General features: G+C 38.7%; 1 protein-coding gene across 1 annotated transcript; it reads right to left on the reverse strand.

The window, feature by feature from the left end:
• Window positions 1–9,050: 9,050 nt before the first annotated feature.
• Window positions 9,051–13,537, reverse strand: LOC115956113 (anthranilate phosphoribosyltransferase, chloroplastic-like). The gene is made up of 10 exons (XM_031074588.1): window positions 13,014–13,537; window positions 12,774–12,917; window positions 12,121–12,282; window positions 11,945–12,028; window positions 11,301–11,489; window positions 10,486–10,576; window positions 9,798–9,857; window positions 9,562–9,680; window positions 9,330–9,464; window positions 9,051–9,239 (listed from the first exon to the last, which is right to left on the reverse strand). Exons 1-10 carry the CDS (start codon window positions 13,212–13,214, stop codon window positions 9,204–9,206), a joined length of 1,221 nt encoding a protein of 406 aa, XP_030930448.1. The 5' UTR covers window positions 13,215–13,537; the 3' UTR covers window positions 9,051–9,203.
• Between the last annotated feature and the right edge of the window lie 984 nt (window positions 13,538–14,521).

Here is a 14,521-nt window from a genome sequence, read left to right on the forward strand (position 1 = left end):
CCTTCTATCCGACTTCCGGGTTGGAAAGGAGGGTTTTGGCAAACCCGGGCCCTTAATATGGCTTGTTTAGTTCAGCCCCGCATTTATGTGAGCGGTTTTCCACCTGTCCAAGAAGTTAGCCGATTTTCAAGGGATTCCGTTTAATCTGCTCGTGATCTACTCCTGCCGCTTGGCTGTCCCAAACGTACCCTTAATGAATCCCCTTTTCGAGGTTCATTTATGTCCGGCGGCTCATCTGATAAGGTGGGGAAATGGAACGGACGCCTCTTTTTTCTTCAGATTCTTTTGGAAAACTTGAATGCATTTAATACCCTCCGTTTTGCCCTTCCTATAAGAAGGCAAGCAGGAGGCCATCACTTTCGTGCAAACTCCTCTCCTTCCTTCTGAGATCTGAAACCCGTAGCCTCCTTTAGCGTCTGCTTAGCCCGTTTGTTATACACCATATCAGTATACGCCTACCATAACGAACGATGAAAGAACCATGCCCCTCCTCAAAATACCATGTTCTGATAAAACTTGAAATGGCTCGATCAGGGCAAGGGTGGCGCAGACTTAAGATCTGTCCCGCCTCTCTTTCAGCCAAAATCCGAAGCAGGGGCTCGTCACGTCGAATTCTCGGCGTGACTGAGTCGAGAACACCCAATATCAGCACCACTCGGCTCCTCACGAGCGTACCTAACATGGCACCAGTGTGTTAGGAGTCAGGGCTGAGGCAGGGGCGAAGTGCTTCTGCCTCTCCCTCTTTTTGCTCACTGGTGCCCTCCTCCGTCTTCTTCTTATAGTCTTCCCAGCACTAGTTCCGCCCTGGTACTGTCCTTCTCCCTCTTTTGCTCCTCTCTTTGTCTTTTCATCTCTCCCCCTCTTCTTCTCCTCCTTCTCTTACTCATATCCTCCATCTTCTTCATTCATCTCCTTCATCTTCTTCATTGATTTCTTCCTTACTATTTCCTTCTTCTTCATTCTCTCTTTTTTTTTTTTTGAAGTGAGTTCTTCTCTTAGTATGAGCAACAATGAGGCAGAGATTAGAGAGACTTTGAAGACAAGTTTAAAAGGCGCTTGACCGTTTGCTTATCTGTACTGTGGATGTTAGTGCTGCTTAGGCAGCCCCTCTTTTGTATAGGCTTGTTGAAGCCCCTCTTTGTATATTGTAATAATTTTTCATATTAATAAAAGTTGTTTCTATTTCACTTTACATGTTCTGTCTCTTTGTTTTCATAAATTTGCAAGTGCTGCTCGGCTCAGTAATATCGCATCTAAATCAATGACGGCTAAGACCAAAATACTTAATAATAAAAAGATGTTACCATAATTTTAATAGAAGTGCTCGGCATAATAGGGCAGACCAGTAAAAAGTAATACTTACCCCTGCTAGCCGAGAAGAGAAACGAAGGCTTGATGCCGTGTAAGGAATAACCATTTGAAAACATACCACCCATTAAATGAACAGCCCTCTTAGGCCATTGAATACTGGGGCGTTCCACCACCTTCCTTACAATTTGTTGTCCTTAACCTTTTATGGTGTTTAAGCAGTGGGTCAAGTGATCTGACATTTTTATCAAGTAGCCCACCTTATGAAATCCAAACCTTTTCTTATCCAAGCAGTTGATTTCCCCCTTGGCTTGGGTCCGAGGACCATGCAAGGCCTTGATTCTGTCCAGAACTCGTAATAATAATAATTCTTGTACTTAGTTTCCCCATAGGCTTGAGTCCGAGGACCATACAAGGCCTTAGTTCTGTCTAAAACTTGTAATAATAATAATTCTTGTACTTGGTTTCCCCATAGGCTTGAGTCCGAGGACCATACAAAGCCTTGGTTCTGTCCAAAACTTGTAATAATAATAATTCTTGTATTTGGTTTCCCCATAGGCTTGAGTCCGAGGACCATACAAGGCCTTGGTTCTGTCCAAAACTTTATGCTCTTTTCTCAGGTGTCTCATAAGCTGCCAAGCAGGAAGTTATCCTCGGCAAAGGTTGTTCCTTGGTGTGGGCCATAGTCCGTGGGCTTCCATGCAGAACGTGCCTGGGCCGCGAATTTATTAGGCCCACAGATTTAGAGGCATTTCTGTAGTCTTTGGTCACGCGGTACTTTTTGGCGTCCCAGTGTTCGAGGTGCGCCTTCACGAGGCTCCTTTAATCTCAGGGTTGCAGACGGCATTGGAAATCGAGCCGGAGACATTTTGTCTGTAGCGTTCCTTGGGACGCTGCGTGAATTAAATGCCATCACCTCATCTTTTAAATAAATAGGAGAGAGAGTTGCTTTGCCTTCGCACAAATTCTTCAGTCTCCTCTCCTAGTACATCATGTTTGAGGCGAGGATTGGGGCAAAGGAGCTCTCTCCGCCACAAAAGCGTCGTGTCTTCCTGAGACTCCAGATAGTGAGGTACGGGACAAGGAGGCGTAGACTCAAGAGAATATTTCAGTTCGAGAGAGGGGAAAGGATGTTTCTCCCTCTTTTAGTCAAAATCCGAAGCAGGTTCTGGTCATGCCAGATTTTTGGTATGTCCGAAGAAGGAATTTCCGCCATCAGCGCCGTCTGCCTTGTAGCAGGCAAATTTCTGCGGGGGCTTCCCAACTTCCGGCTCCCTGCATCTTTTCTGTAGATGGTGTTAGCCTGAGGTCAGGTTCTTTGGCTGCCTGAGTTATGGACATGTAGAAGCGTCGAGGAATAGTTTCCTCAGACGACATCTTGGAACAGTAGCCAACCTCTCCTCTGAGATATCTGCTCGGCATCATCTTCACTCTTTTGTACTTTTCTTTTGCTTACGCAGTTAACTCTAATGTAAACTTGTTTCAGCTTTTGTTGTACACTGTACTGTTCTTTTGTCTTAATAAAAAATGCGTTTATTTCTTTATACATACTTTTTTGCAACAACCACTTTGGGCCTGAATATTAAATCTAAGCCTGCCTTTAACAATATTCTGGGCAGAAGAATACTTTAACACAAATCCTTTAGTTTAAACTCGCAAATATTATCAAGTATAATAATGGTAATCCTCAATAGATTAAATTCATGGAACTAACCGAGATAGCTGTTGAGTGCTACGCGATGCACGCTAGACCAATTCCCGAGAACGATAAACTCTAAACAATTCGTCCGAGACGGTAGTTGAGTAGCGAAGGACTTTGTGCTTTTGGGTAATATGCTGTACCGTATCGCATCATTCCCTTTGGCACGGGGAATCCAAGGGTAGACCGGGGAACCCGTGCAATTAAGGGATTGACCCAACTGTTAACGAGAAGTTCTCTTCGGATGGATCTTGAGGTTTATGATCTTTTTATGTACTTGGTTTCCCCATAGGCCTGAGTCCGAGGACCATGCAAGGCCTTGGTTCTGTCCAAAACTTACGATCTTTTTATGTACTTGGTTTCCCCATAGGCTCGAGTCCGAGGACCATGCAAGGCCTTGGTTCTGTCCAAAACTTACGATCTTTTTATGTACTTGGTTTCCCCATAGGCTTGAGTCCGTGGACCATGCAAGGCCTTGGTTCTGTCCAAAACTTACGATCTTTTTATGTACTTGGTTTCCCCATAGGCTTGAGTCCGAGGACCATTCAAGGCCTTGGTTCTGTCCAAAACTTACGATCTTTTTATGTACTTGGTTTCCCCATAGGCTTGAGTCCGTGGACCATGCAAGGCCTTGGTTCTGTCTAAAACTTACGATCTTTTTATGTACTTGGTTTCCCCATAGGCTTGAGTCCGTGGACCATGCAAGGCCTTGGTTCTGTCCAAAACTTACAATCTTTTTATGTACTTGGTTTCCCCATAGGCTTGAGTCCGAGGACCATGCAAGGCCTTGGTTCTGTCCAAAACTTACGATCTTCTTATGTACTTGGTTTCCCCATAGGCTTGAGTCCGAGGACCATGCAAGGCCTTGGTTCTGTCCAAAATTTACGATCTTTTTATGTACTTGGTTTCCCCATAGGCTTGAGTCCGAGAACCATGCAAGGCCTTGATTCTGTCCAAAACTTACGATCTTCTTATGTACTTGGTTTCCCCATAGGCTTGAGTCCGAGGACCATGCAAGGCCTTGGTTCTGTCCAAAACTTACGATCTTTTTATGTACTTGGTTTCCCCATAGGCTTGAGTCCGAGGACCATGCAAGGCCTTGGTTCTGTCCAAAACTTACGATCTTCTTATGTACTTGGTTTCCCCATAGGCTTGAGTCCGAGGACCATGCAAGGCCTTGGTTCTGTCCAAAACTTACGATCTTTTTATGTACTTGGTTTCCCCATAGGCTTGAGTCCGAGGACCATGCAAGGCCTTGGTTCTGTCCAAAACTTACGATCTTTTTATGTACTTGGTTTCCCCATAGGCTTGAGTCCGAGGACCATGTTGGTTCTGTCCAAAACTTACGATGTACATAGGCCTTTTCTGTCCAAAACTTACGATCTTCTTATGTACTTGGTTTCCCCATAGGCTTGAGTCCGAGGACCATGCAAGGCCTTGGTTCTGTCCAAAACTTACGATCTTTTTTATGTACTTGGTTTCCCCATAGGCTTGAGTCCGAGGACCATGCAAGGCCTTGGTTCTGTCCAAAACTTACGATCTTTTTATGTACTTGGTTTCCCCATAGGCTTGAGTCCGAGGACCATGCAAGGCCTTGGTTCTGTCCAAAACTTACGATCTTCTTATGTACTTGGTTTCCCCATAGGCTTGAGTCCGTGGACCATGCAAGGCCTTGGTTCTGTCCAAAACTTACGATCTTTTTATGTACTTGGTTTCCCCATAGGCTTGAGTCCGAGGACCATGCAAGGCCTTGGTTCTGTCCAAAACTTACGATCTTTTTATGTACTTGTTTTGTTTTTCGACCACGAGCCCCTACACCAGGGCGGGGAAAGTCGGCCTGAGGCTGGAAGCCCCTAGAGACGCCCGCGCCCTTAGCACTGCGAGGCGTAGCCCCTAGCAGAAGCTTACGTCGGAGCAACAACTATATGTCGCCGGAGACGGAGGAGATCCCAGAAATTTCTGCTTGGCGCGTGAGTTGATTCCACCGCCACCTGCGCCAGCGCGCAAGCTTTCCCACAGACGGCGCCAATTGTAAGGACACGATTCCTTTGCGGCCCACTAACATTTTTGGGCTCACACAATAAAGGTCCCTCACAATATGATTTGTAGAGAGTGAGCTTGAAAAGCTAGCCGCTGGTTAAGGGGCGATGCCCGGTCATGGCTTTAGAGGAATTCATGTAAAAAAAAGGAGTTGGGTTTGAACATTTAAGCCCTAAGGTGTCGCGCCCTATGGCATGGATCTCCTCGGAGTTGATCCGAGGACTATTGAGGCCTTCTCCCGGTTACCCCACGACGGACTTTCTTCAGTGAAGTCCGGAGTCGTTGAGAGGTTCTTCCCCATGTAGTCTCTCTCTTTTTGAGGTGGGATGGGCTCCCCTTCAGATTTACTTACTTTCTTATTTTATACTAGCTTGCATTCGTTGTCCTTCGTCCACGTGTAGGGTCAATCTTTACAAAAACTGACATTTGTCCCATCAGTCCAATCCCAGAATTGTTGGGGATGGTTTGATAAAGCTGCAGGGTACGGCTCCGTCAGGTGCTGGGTCTTATCTGGAAGGGTAGTAAGGATAACTTCCCCAAGATATTTTGGATCTCCTTACAAATTCGTCCCTATACCAGTTTTGCCCCTGTATTCCGATGGGATTCTGGATCTGCCGAGGACTAAACTGTCCTCGGCTGCCTCCCAAAAACTGTTTTGGGCTCTGTATTGTAGAGCTTGGGTCACAGCTCTCCTCGGATTGGGCCTTCGGATCTTCCAGGAGCAACTGGGCTTGGCCCTTAAATTATTGGGCCCTACAGAAATAATCACATTTTTTATAATATAAAAATAAATTGACAGAGAAAGAAGGTAATATAAAGTAATAATTGTGTTGTTCCACTTTTATAATGTGTCTAATTATTTCTTATATACTACATAATAGGAACATAAGAGTAAATTAAAACAAACTACCTTTTCCAAGCTTTCATTTTTCTTCTCAACTAAAGAAATGAGCTTTTCATTCTTCCATTTTTCCATCCTCCCAACCAAATACATATGATAGAAAACTAAATCTTTTCTATTCCCCACTTATTCATCCCCCAACCAAACAAAGTATTAGTGTTCTCTTAAAGAAATGCCTTGGCTCGTAGAATATCAAATAGCAAATTCATCAAGATCAGATACCATTCTTCAGGGCATAGCATTTTTCAGTGGACTGTCCTTCCTTTTGATTATAGTGGTAGTACTATTCCGGAGCATTTATCAGTGGAGTGTCCTTTGATGATAGTGGTAGTACTGTTCCGGATCATAGAACTTTGGAAATGAGCTTGATGGAGGCTTTGGATTAACCGGGTCTATCACTTCTTTGATGAAACATAAAGTTCCCCAAGAATATGGTATAGTGACTGGTCATTGAGTTTCTCATTGTTTTGAAAAATAGAGAAGTGAAAAGTATTGTTCAACTTGGATGCTAGAAATAATCATGTAGGTAAGATTGAAGTGAGCAGAAGATGGTAATTGGAAAAGAATTAAACTTTAGGATTTTTTTTTCATTCGCCTTAAATTTGGCATCTGTAATCTCAGTTTGCTGGCAGAGAGTGAACTTTACAAAATCATATTAAATATATTTTCAAAAGGGAACTTTTCAAAATGAGTACATCAATTTGACAGCTTCTCATAGTCTCAGAATCTAAATTTTTAACCTTTGCATACTAGTTGAACAGAAGCCTGCATACTTTGATGGATAGAGGTTTAAAAAAAAAAAAAAAAAACTGAAGAAGGGTGTGGAGAATATAACCTGCTTGGCCTTGTTCAACAACATCTCTAGCTCTTCTTTGCTTTTTCTGCTTGAGCTGAACTCCAATCCCCTTCTATATTTGTATGAGAAAGAGAGAGAGCATACACATTGATAGTTCCTCAACCAATCATTTTCCTGCAATTCCATCTCTTTGGTTTAACTACTTCAAAATTAAATACTGCACTTATTTATTGTCGTAGCTATGTTACATCTTGTGTAACAACTCTGGCATAAACATACCCTAATATTGAAAAACAGATTTTTTTGCGCTTTGGGCAATTTTTGCTAATAATTTTGTTACGTGGCAAAAAAGCAAACATATTAGTTAAGTAGCATCTCAAATTTTAGAGACTTGATTTAAAAGGTGGCAAAGCTAATGTGGCATAAAATCCACATGGAACTCTGTGGAACTAGAGACTTGAGGAGTTCTTTTTATAAAGTTATGGTTTTTACATAACATTTATGTTGACTATATTCCATGACAAAAAGTGTTGTAATTTCATTAATTTATTTCCTTGTATTTTGTGAGATTTAATTGTAATGAATTTAGTCTTAAGTGGTGAAGATTTGATCAAGACAATTGAAAGTCACATGAGGAGCATATGTCGGAAGCTAAAGAGTCAGCGTATCTCGAGAGTAATCTCGCAACTTGGCCAACCCGCGAGATACTCTAACTACCTGGATTTTAAGTGTGACTTTCTTACCCTTCACCCACACTATATATACATTCGTTACCTACAAAATTAAAAAGAGGTTATTTAGATAGAAAACCCTAGAAAGGTTTCTACAACATCCACCATTTTAGAAAGAGCTATTCATCCTTAAGTGAGAATTCATTTGTAGTCTCTTCTCTTTCCCCTCTCCCATAGTCATACCTTGAGAGGAGATTTATACGCAATCACAACCCATACCCATTTAAAGAGTAGAGAGTGTTTTGGAGCTTGGAAAGCATTGGGTCTTTGCCAAAATAAGCTGATGAGGCTTGGCTGTACAATCAAGCGATATTGCGGGATTCGGGAAGTTAGTGAAGACAAGATTCCGAGAAATCCATTGGTAGCTGGAGCTTGGAGGGCTCAAGTATTTTAGGCAGATTAGATTTGGAAAGTCTTTTTGGTATCCTTATTCTCCAACTTATTTATTAGTGGATCATTTCGACTTGGAAGACCATGGAGATGTTTTTACGCCGAGTTCTTTGGTTTTCCTCTTCGATAACACATCGTTGTGTTATCTTGGATTTGAGTCTCTTTTCCCTACTGCCCTTTACCTTTTAGTATTGCATCTATTTGTTCATCCATGCAATTGTTGAATGCTTTGATTAATTAATTTGCTCATCATGTATATTTTGCATTAAGTGTGTTAAGCTTAAAATTAATTAAAAAATTGAGAGTCTAAACAAGCTCTAAGTTAGCAAAGAAGGTAACTAAGGCTCTTTTTGAGCCTATAATCACACCTGCCGATTTAGAGTCTGTCCAAGAGATTGTGGGGGAGATGAAAGTGTTCCTCCCTGATCTCTTGTTAGTCATTTAGATTATCGAGCTTTTACTTTCAATGAACAAAATTCATAGAACACAACATGCATAGAACACAATTCACCAAAAATACAGCTTCAGGTTCTCAAATTTCCACATAAACACGAACCCATCCACATCTCACCTGCAAAACCAACAAAAAACAAATTCAAGTGTCACCACCTCATCCTCGATCCACGAACCTCACAGCCTCCGCCTCATAAATCCGCTACCCGCATGCTGCCTAGAGTTCCATAAGGTACCAGATCAGATATAAAGAGGGGAAAGTTCATGGGTTTTGACCAAGAGAGATCGGGAACGATACAAAGCGAGAGAGAAGAGAGAAAGCTTCGGCCTGGTGTTTGTGCTCAAACTCAACGAGTGAGCTTCGGCCTTGGAGGCCCAATTTGGGCTTGATCTAAAAAGCAGAAGAGAGGTTCATAAAGAAGAAGAAATGATCGATTTAGGCTAGGGTCAGATTTTTTTCTCTTGGTTTTCTTTAAGGAACTTGAGTCTTAAGAGTTCCAAGTGGATTTTTTTTTTCACATCAACTTTGCCACCTCTTGGAACTTGAGTTTTTGAGACTCAAGATGTTACTTAACTAATATGTTTGCTATTGGGACACATAACGAACTTGTCAGCAAAAATTGCCCAAAGAGCAAAAAAATCCTTGAAAAGCATTGGCATGAAGCATAAAGCTCTATTGATTACAAGATTTGGCTTTAAACAAGGCTTTATTCAAAATTTAAGCAGGCGAAATTTTTCATTGTTCAAAGTATCCATTCCAACAAGAGAACAAAAAAACATCCATTACATAATTTACATTGAAACCTTCAAGTCTGAATACTTCTACATTTCCCGTGCAATTTTTTGGCTGTCAATCTTCAGAAGTCACTAACTGATATTAGAGACTCAGGCATGCTTAAGGGCAGCTTCGTTTTTTGATTTCTGCAATCACCAAACAAACGAGATCAAAGTGTATAAGTCAATCACAATTTGAAGCTATATTAATTTTAGAAGTTTTTTTATTTAACCTACATTGGAGATATTTATCCACAAATTAAGCGTCTCCCGAGCTTTTCCTGATTCATGTGTTTCACGAGCCAAAATTACCCCTTCACCCAAGGTGTTCACATGGCCACTAACCAACAAAGCTGCTGCTGCATTCATTATCTGTTCAAACATTTTGGTGATAATTAGATTTCTCAATCATAAGTAATAACCTATGACATTAACATTTTAATGATAGCCAAACTGCCAAAGTGCTTACAAGTGCATCAGCAACGGACCCTTTTTGTCCTGATAACACACGCTTTAGAACCTCTGCATTATACTCTGGATCTCCACCTCTCAAGCTATCTAAAGTGCAGCGGGGAATGCCAAACTCCACTATCAAATAAACATTATGTCTTTATCAGTGAGTATAAAGAAATTGTTCATAACCATTACTACGTAGAAACTAATCAAAGATGAAAAGAAAAAAAAATTTAGAAGGAAGATTCTCACCTGGATCAAATGAGAATCTCTCAATGTTTTTTGGAGTGACATCAAGGATTAATCCAGGTCCTGTATTCAAATCATTGATCTGTGACTAAGATGAGATTTAATAATATACTTAAACAGATAAACTATAAAAGGTATAAAAGGGCACACCCCATCAAGATTGATAGGGCATCTTCATTTGTGCACGTATTGATAGGGTTCTAGAAAATTTTAAATTATGCAATAGACTGAGGAAAAAATGTGATAGGACATAAATTGACAACATAAATTATGCAAAGGGCTCTTCTTTAGAAAGGTTCCCTACATTATCAAAAAATAAAAAGAATAAAAATAAACCTAATGCTTTTTTTTTTTTACTGAAAAAATATGTTCTTTTTTGACATAGACAAGCAATGTTATATGCTATTCAAATACAAATAATAGCAATAATAATAATAATTTGGCACTAATAACTAATGCAAAATGTAAAGACATACAGTTTTGTTATTTGTAAATCTATGTAAATGGTTTGGATCAATGAGAAAAATGACCAAGGCATGTAAAAATGGGTTATGCCTGATCAATCTTGACGGAAGGCTGCCTCATCACAGTTTATCTCATAATTTAAAAATAGAGAGAGATAAATTTCAAATTCTACACTTGTAATAAGCGTACTTTAGCCTTTTTATTTTTATTTTAATGAGTATCTTACCTAGGGGACTCATTTCATCTAAACCCTCTGAGTGAACAACTAATGCTCTTTCCATGCCAAAGAGCTGCAGTGCTTTGGCCATTTTTAAGACCTATACAACAAATAGAACATAAAATGAGAGAAAAACTCACGACCACATATATACAAGTACAAAACACTTAAGAGTTTTCAGTCAATTATACATAATACATTAATGAACAATTCAGGCAAGACCCAATCAAAATAAAAATCCTTCGAATCTTACCAGCAATTACTCTATTGATTAAGAATCTATTAAATCATAACCTTATGTCTACTGAAACCATCTTGGAAAAAGAGTGACTACATTTGAAATAATGTAATATTCTATCACTTTCATTATGTAATTAGTTTCAAATATTTTAAACTTCAGGTGTGGTTAAAGAAAAAATGACAAATATCCTATGGACCTTAGCAACAACCTGTTGCTATGAGAAAAGTAAAATAAAAAAAAGTGCTCATAGGCCTTCCTGTTGTTCACAAAGTTGGCATTTAAGTGATCTCAGGTGCATTGAAATTATTTTGAAACTTGTTAAAGAAAAATGCAATCTGTTTCATAAATATAGAAAAAACTGAGAATCATACAGTGAAAGCAGTGAAGCTCGAATCATTGACCGTGTATACAAACAGCCATGCTACCACCTTGAGTTTATTGCTACAGGAACTTGATGAAAAAGAAAATGATTTTTATTTTTTGGTGGGGGGAAGTTAAATGAAATTAAATAATCAAGAAATATAGTTTTAGGAGAGTAGATGATAATTCTAATATTTCAGCTATTCTTAATGCAAATACTTACCAAGTCTTCCTTGTATACACCAACAACAGCAAAAGGCACTCTTGCTGGATTCAACATTGGACCCAATATGTTGAATACAGTTTTTACTTTTAGCTTTTTTCTAACAGGGCTGACAATCTTCATTGCTGGGTGATATCTTGGAGACATCATAAACCCAATTCCTCCCTCATTCACACACCTCGTCACCCCCTGAGTTAAAAAAAAAAAACAATTATGAGAAATTGAATTATTATAGGCAAAAATCATTTGTTCACAATATTGGCACTCTTTTCATATTATGTAAGTTTTTTTCTTTTTCTTTTTTTTATATATATAAGTAAAGATGTTGACATAATAAACCCCAGCATATAAGTTTTTTTTTCTCTGATAGATGTATTGCGTTCTTAAGAAAATAATATATAAAGAATAGGGCTTCAATTAGAGATAGCATCCTCCTCTGATTGCAAAATTATCACTATAACTTCTAGCCTGATATTTTTTTCATAAATTGTCTATAAAGTCTAGTGCAGCCAATTTATAATCTCCTAGTGGTCAGAATGTGCTTCTCACCACAAATGAAGCTGCTCTGAGGCATAGTCACTCACTAGCCATAATATCATTCGAGCATCAATTCAACTTTGAAAAATAAAATTAATTACACTAACCTCCGGATCCAAGTCATTAACTACTCCCAATGCCTCTAATACATCAGCACTTCCACATGCGGAAGAACTTGACCTATTTCCTTGCTGAACACAAACCAATTAACCAATCACCATTTCATTCATTTATATCTCAACAAAGATCAAAGCATCAAAAGTAAATGCAGAGGGATGCCAACCTTCGCAACTTTTGCACCACAAGCTGCAGCGAGTATTGAAGCCCCTGTGGAAATGTTCACCGTGTTTGCTCCATCACCACCAGTTCCAACAATGTCGACTGCATCAACCAACCCTTCTATCTTCACACTATGCTTGAGCATGGCCCTTGCCAACCCCACAATCTGTTTGAAAAATCATTAAAACCCCATAAAAATATTCACTTTCACTATCCTCCATTTTTTGAGATAGGTAGATTGTGGGAGGGAGGAGGTGGGGTTCAAACCACAGACACGATACACTACAAAGAATGCCAACTACCACTGGGTTATCACTTGAACCCCTCATTATCCTCCATTTGTTTCAACATTAAGCATGCTTTTATAGACAAAAATTTGAATTGACTTGAGTCCTTAAAAGGCATTCAGGCAAAAAACTTGGGTGGGGTGGAATCAGAATTTATCAAGTAAAAATCTATTAAGATAATTTTTTAAGTGTTAAGAAGCAGCTAGAATGCATGTCTTGATTATCATTATTTCATGAAATTTCACTTTTATAGACAATTAATTCTAATAGCCTATCTATCAATTCCAAGGGCTCGTACAGCATACTATAATTTTAAAATGCCAATTGATAAAACTCAGTCCAACAGAGCCCCAAAGAAGAGAACTCTCACCTCTTCATATGTCTCTCCTTTGGCTCTCAGCAGAACAAGAAAAGCACTTATCAGTGCCTCATTTGCATCTTTCAGTAAAAAATCCAGGGAAGCCTCAGCCTCAGCCTCAGACAAATCAACACGACTTATCAATGTTTCAATCAACTGCAACAACCAAAAAAAAAAAAATTTCAGAAACCAGTAGAAGCCAGATGCCAAAATTACAAATAAACACAAAATGAAACACCCCCAAATCCATACCTCATTAAAAGATGATATTTTTTGGGTTGAACTCTCAGAAACATTGCTGGGAAATGCAGAGACCAGAGTGGTGGTATGTCTTATTAGTTGATTTGTGTGAAGAATTGGGTGTGTGAAGAAGCAATTTCGAGGACCATTCAGCTTGGGAATGGAATTCAAAGAAGGGAAAAAGATTTGAGATTTGCAGGAGGAGACTGCCATTACAGCCCAAGTTCACAACAAAAGTTAATCTTTGAAAACAGAAACTGTGTCTGTGAATGTGAATGTATTTGGCGGTATGAGTGAAAAAGGAATGGGTTGTACAGCTTTATATATCAGCTATCATGTTCCAGAAGAGGTGAATTATTAGAGAATCCATTAGTGGCGTTACCATTTGTGAAGGTTAACCGTTAACGTAAGGTTTGGTCTGGTGAGTGAGCTGTGACTGTGAGCATGAGGATGAGGTAGCAGTAGCAGATTCCCATATAAACTGTAAAGACGTTGTCAGTGTAAAGGTTGTTCACAGTCACGACATGTCTGTGCTACCATTGGATGTCCTTGAACAAATTCATAACCTCTCTCAAATATATATATATATTTTTAATTAAATAATTTTAAATTTAAAAACACACCGTTAAAGTTAACGTAAAGAAATATTCTAAAAACGATGATATTATCTCGATCTCACTTTTTGTTAAGATCATCCACAATAAAGAATGTTATCGTATTTTATTTTACCATCTTAAAAAGTTATTTTATCAATTATATTATACCATTTTATAATATTTTTAATATCTTAACTTTATTTTACAATATAATATATTAAAGTAATATATTTATATAATAAAATAATATATTTCAAAACATAAATAAAAGCAAGCAGGGAGAGAGAGACAGAGATTGAGACATGAGAGAGTGGGAGGAGAGAGGATTGAATAAAAAAATATTACTTCTTCTTTACAATTGTGCTATAGTACCATCACAAATTTGTGATGGTACCGTAGCACAATTCTACTTTTTTTTTTTTTTTTTTTTTAAGGATACAAGACATATACAAGACTTGATGTTGGCTTGTTTTTTGCTTTGAATTGTAAATTCCTCAACATATGCCATTTACCTTGGGCCACTGCAGATGCTCTAAAAGTATCTATATCTCATTTTTAAATATTATTTCACATGGGGTTTTTTTTTTTTTAAATTATTCCACATTATTTTACCTCTTTTATAAATTTTATAAAAAAAAATACTCACAATAACTCATAGTTATTTTATAGTATTTTTTTTAGACAGATAACTTCTCCTATTTGAATTCCAATGCATCTACATGAGAGTTGGAAAAAAAAATCCAGAGTTTCTGTTTCAAATAGTTTCTTCCATTTATATTAGCCACCAACTCACAAAGATTCTAAGAATTAAAACACTATCTTTATCTCATTGTTAAACATTATTATGATACTAAATTCAAAATAAAAAATAAAAAAGAGTATCATTACAAGTGCAAAACGTGTGTGATGAGGCTCCTGTAAAAT

This window comes from Quercus lobata, chromosome 8 (genome assembly GCF_001633185.2).
Source record: "Quercus lobata isolate SW786 chromosome 8, ValleyOak3.0 Primary Assembly, whole genome shotgun sequence".
Lineage (NCBI taxonomy): Eukaryota > Viridiplantae > Streptophyta > Magnoliopsida > Fagales > Fagaceae > Quercus > Quercus lobata.

Bases quoted from the DNA above. Each gene is read 5' to 3' on its own strand.
- LOC115956113 (XM_031074588.1), bottom strand. From the start codon at position 13,214: ATGGCAGTCTCCTCCTGCAAATCTCAAATCTTTTTCCCTTCTTTGAAT. The intron at 12,029-12,120 runs GTTGGCATCCCT...GTTTGTGTTCAG, and splicing joins GTGGTGCAAAAGTTGCGAAG to CAAGGAAATAGGTCAAGTTC. The intron at 11,490-11,944 runs GTTAGTGTAATT...TTTTTAACTCAG, and splicing joins TTAATGACTTGGATCCGGAG to GGGGTGACGAGGTGTGTGAA.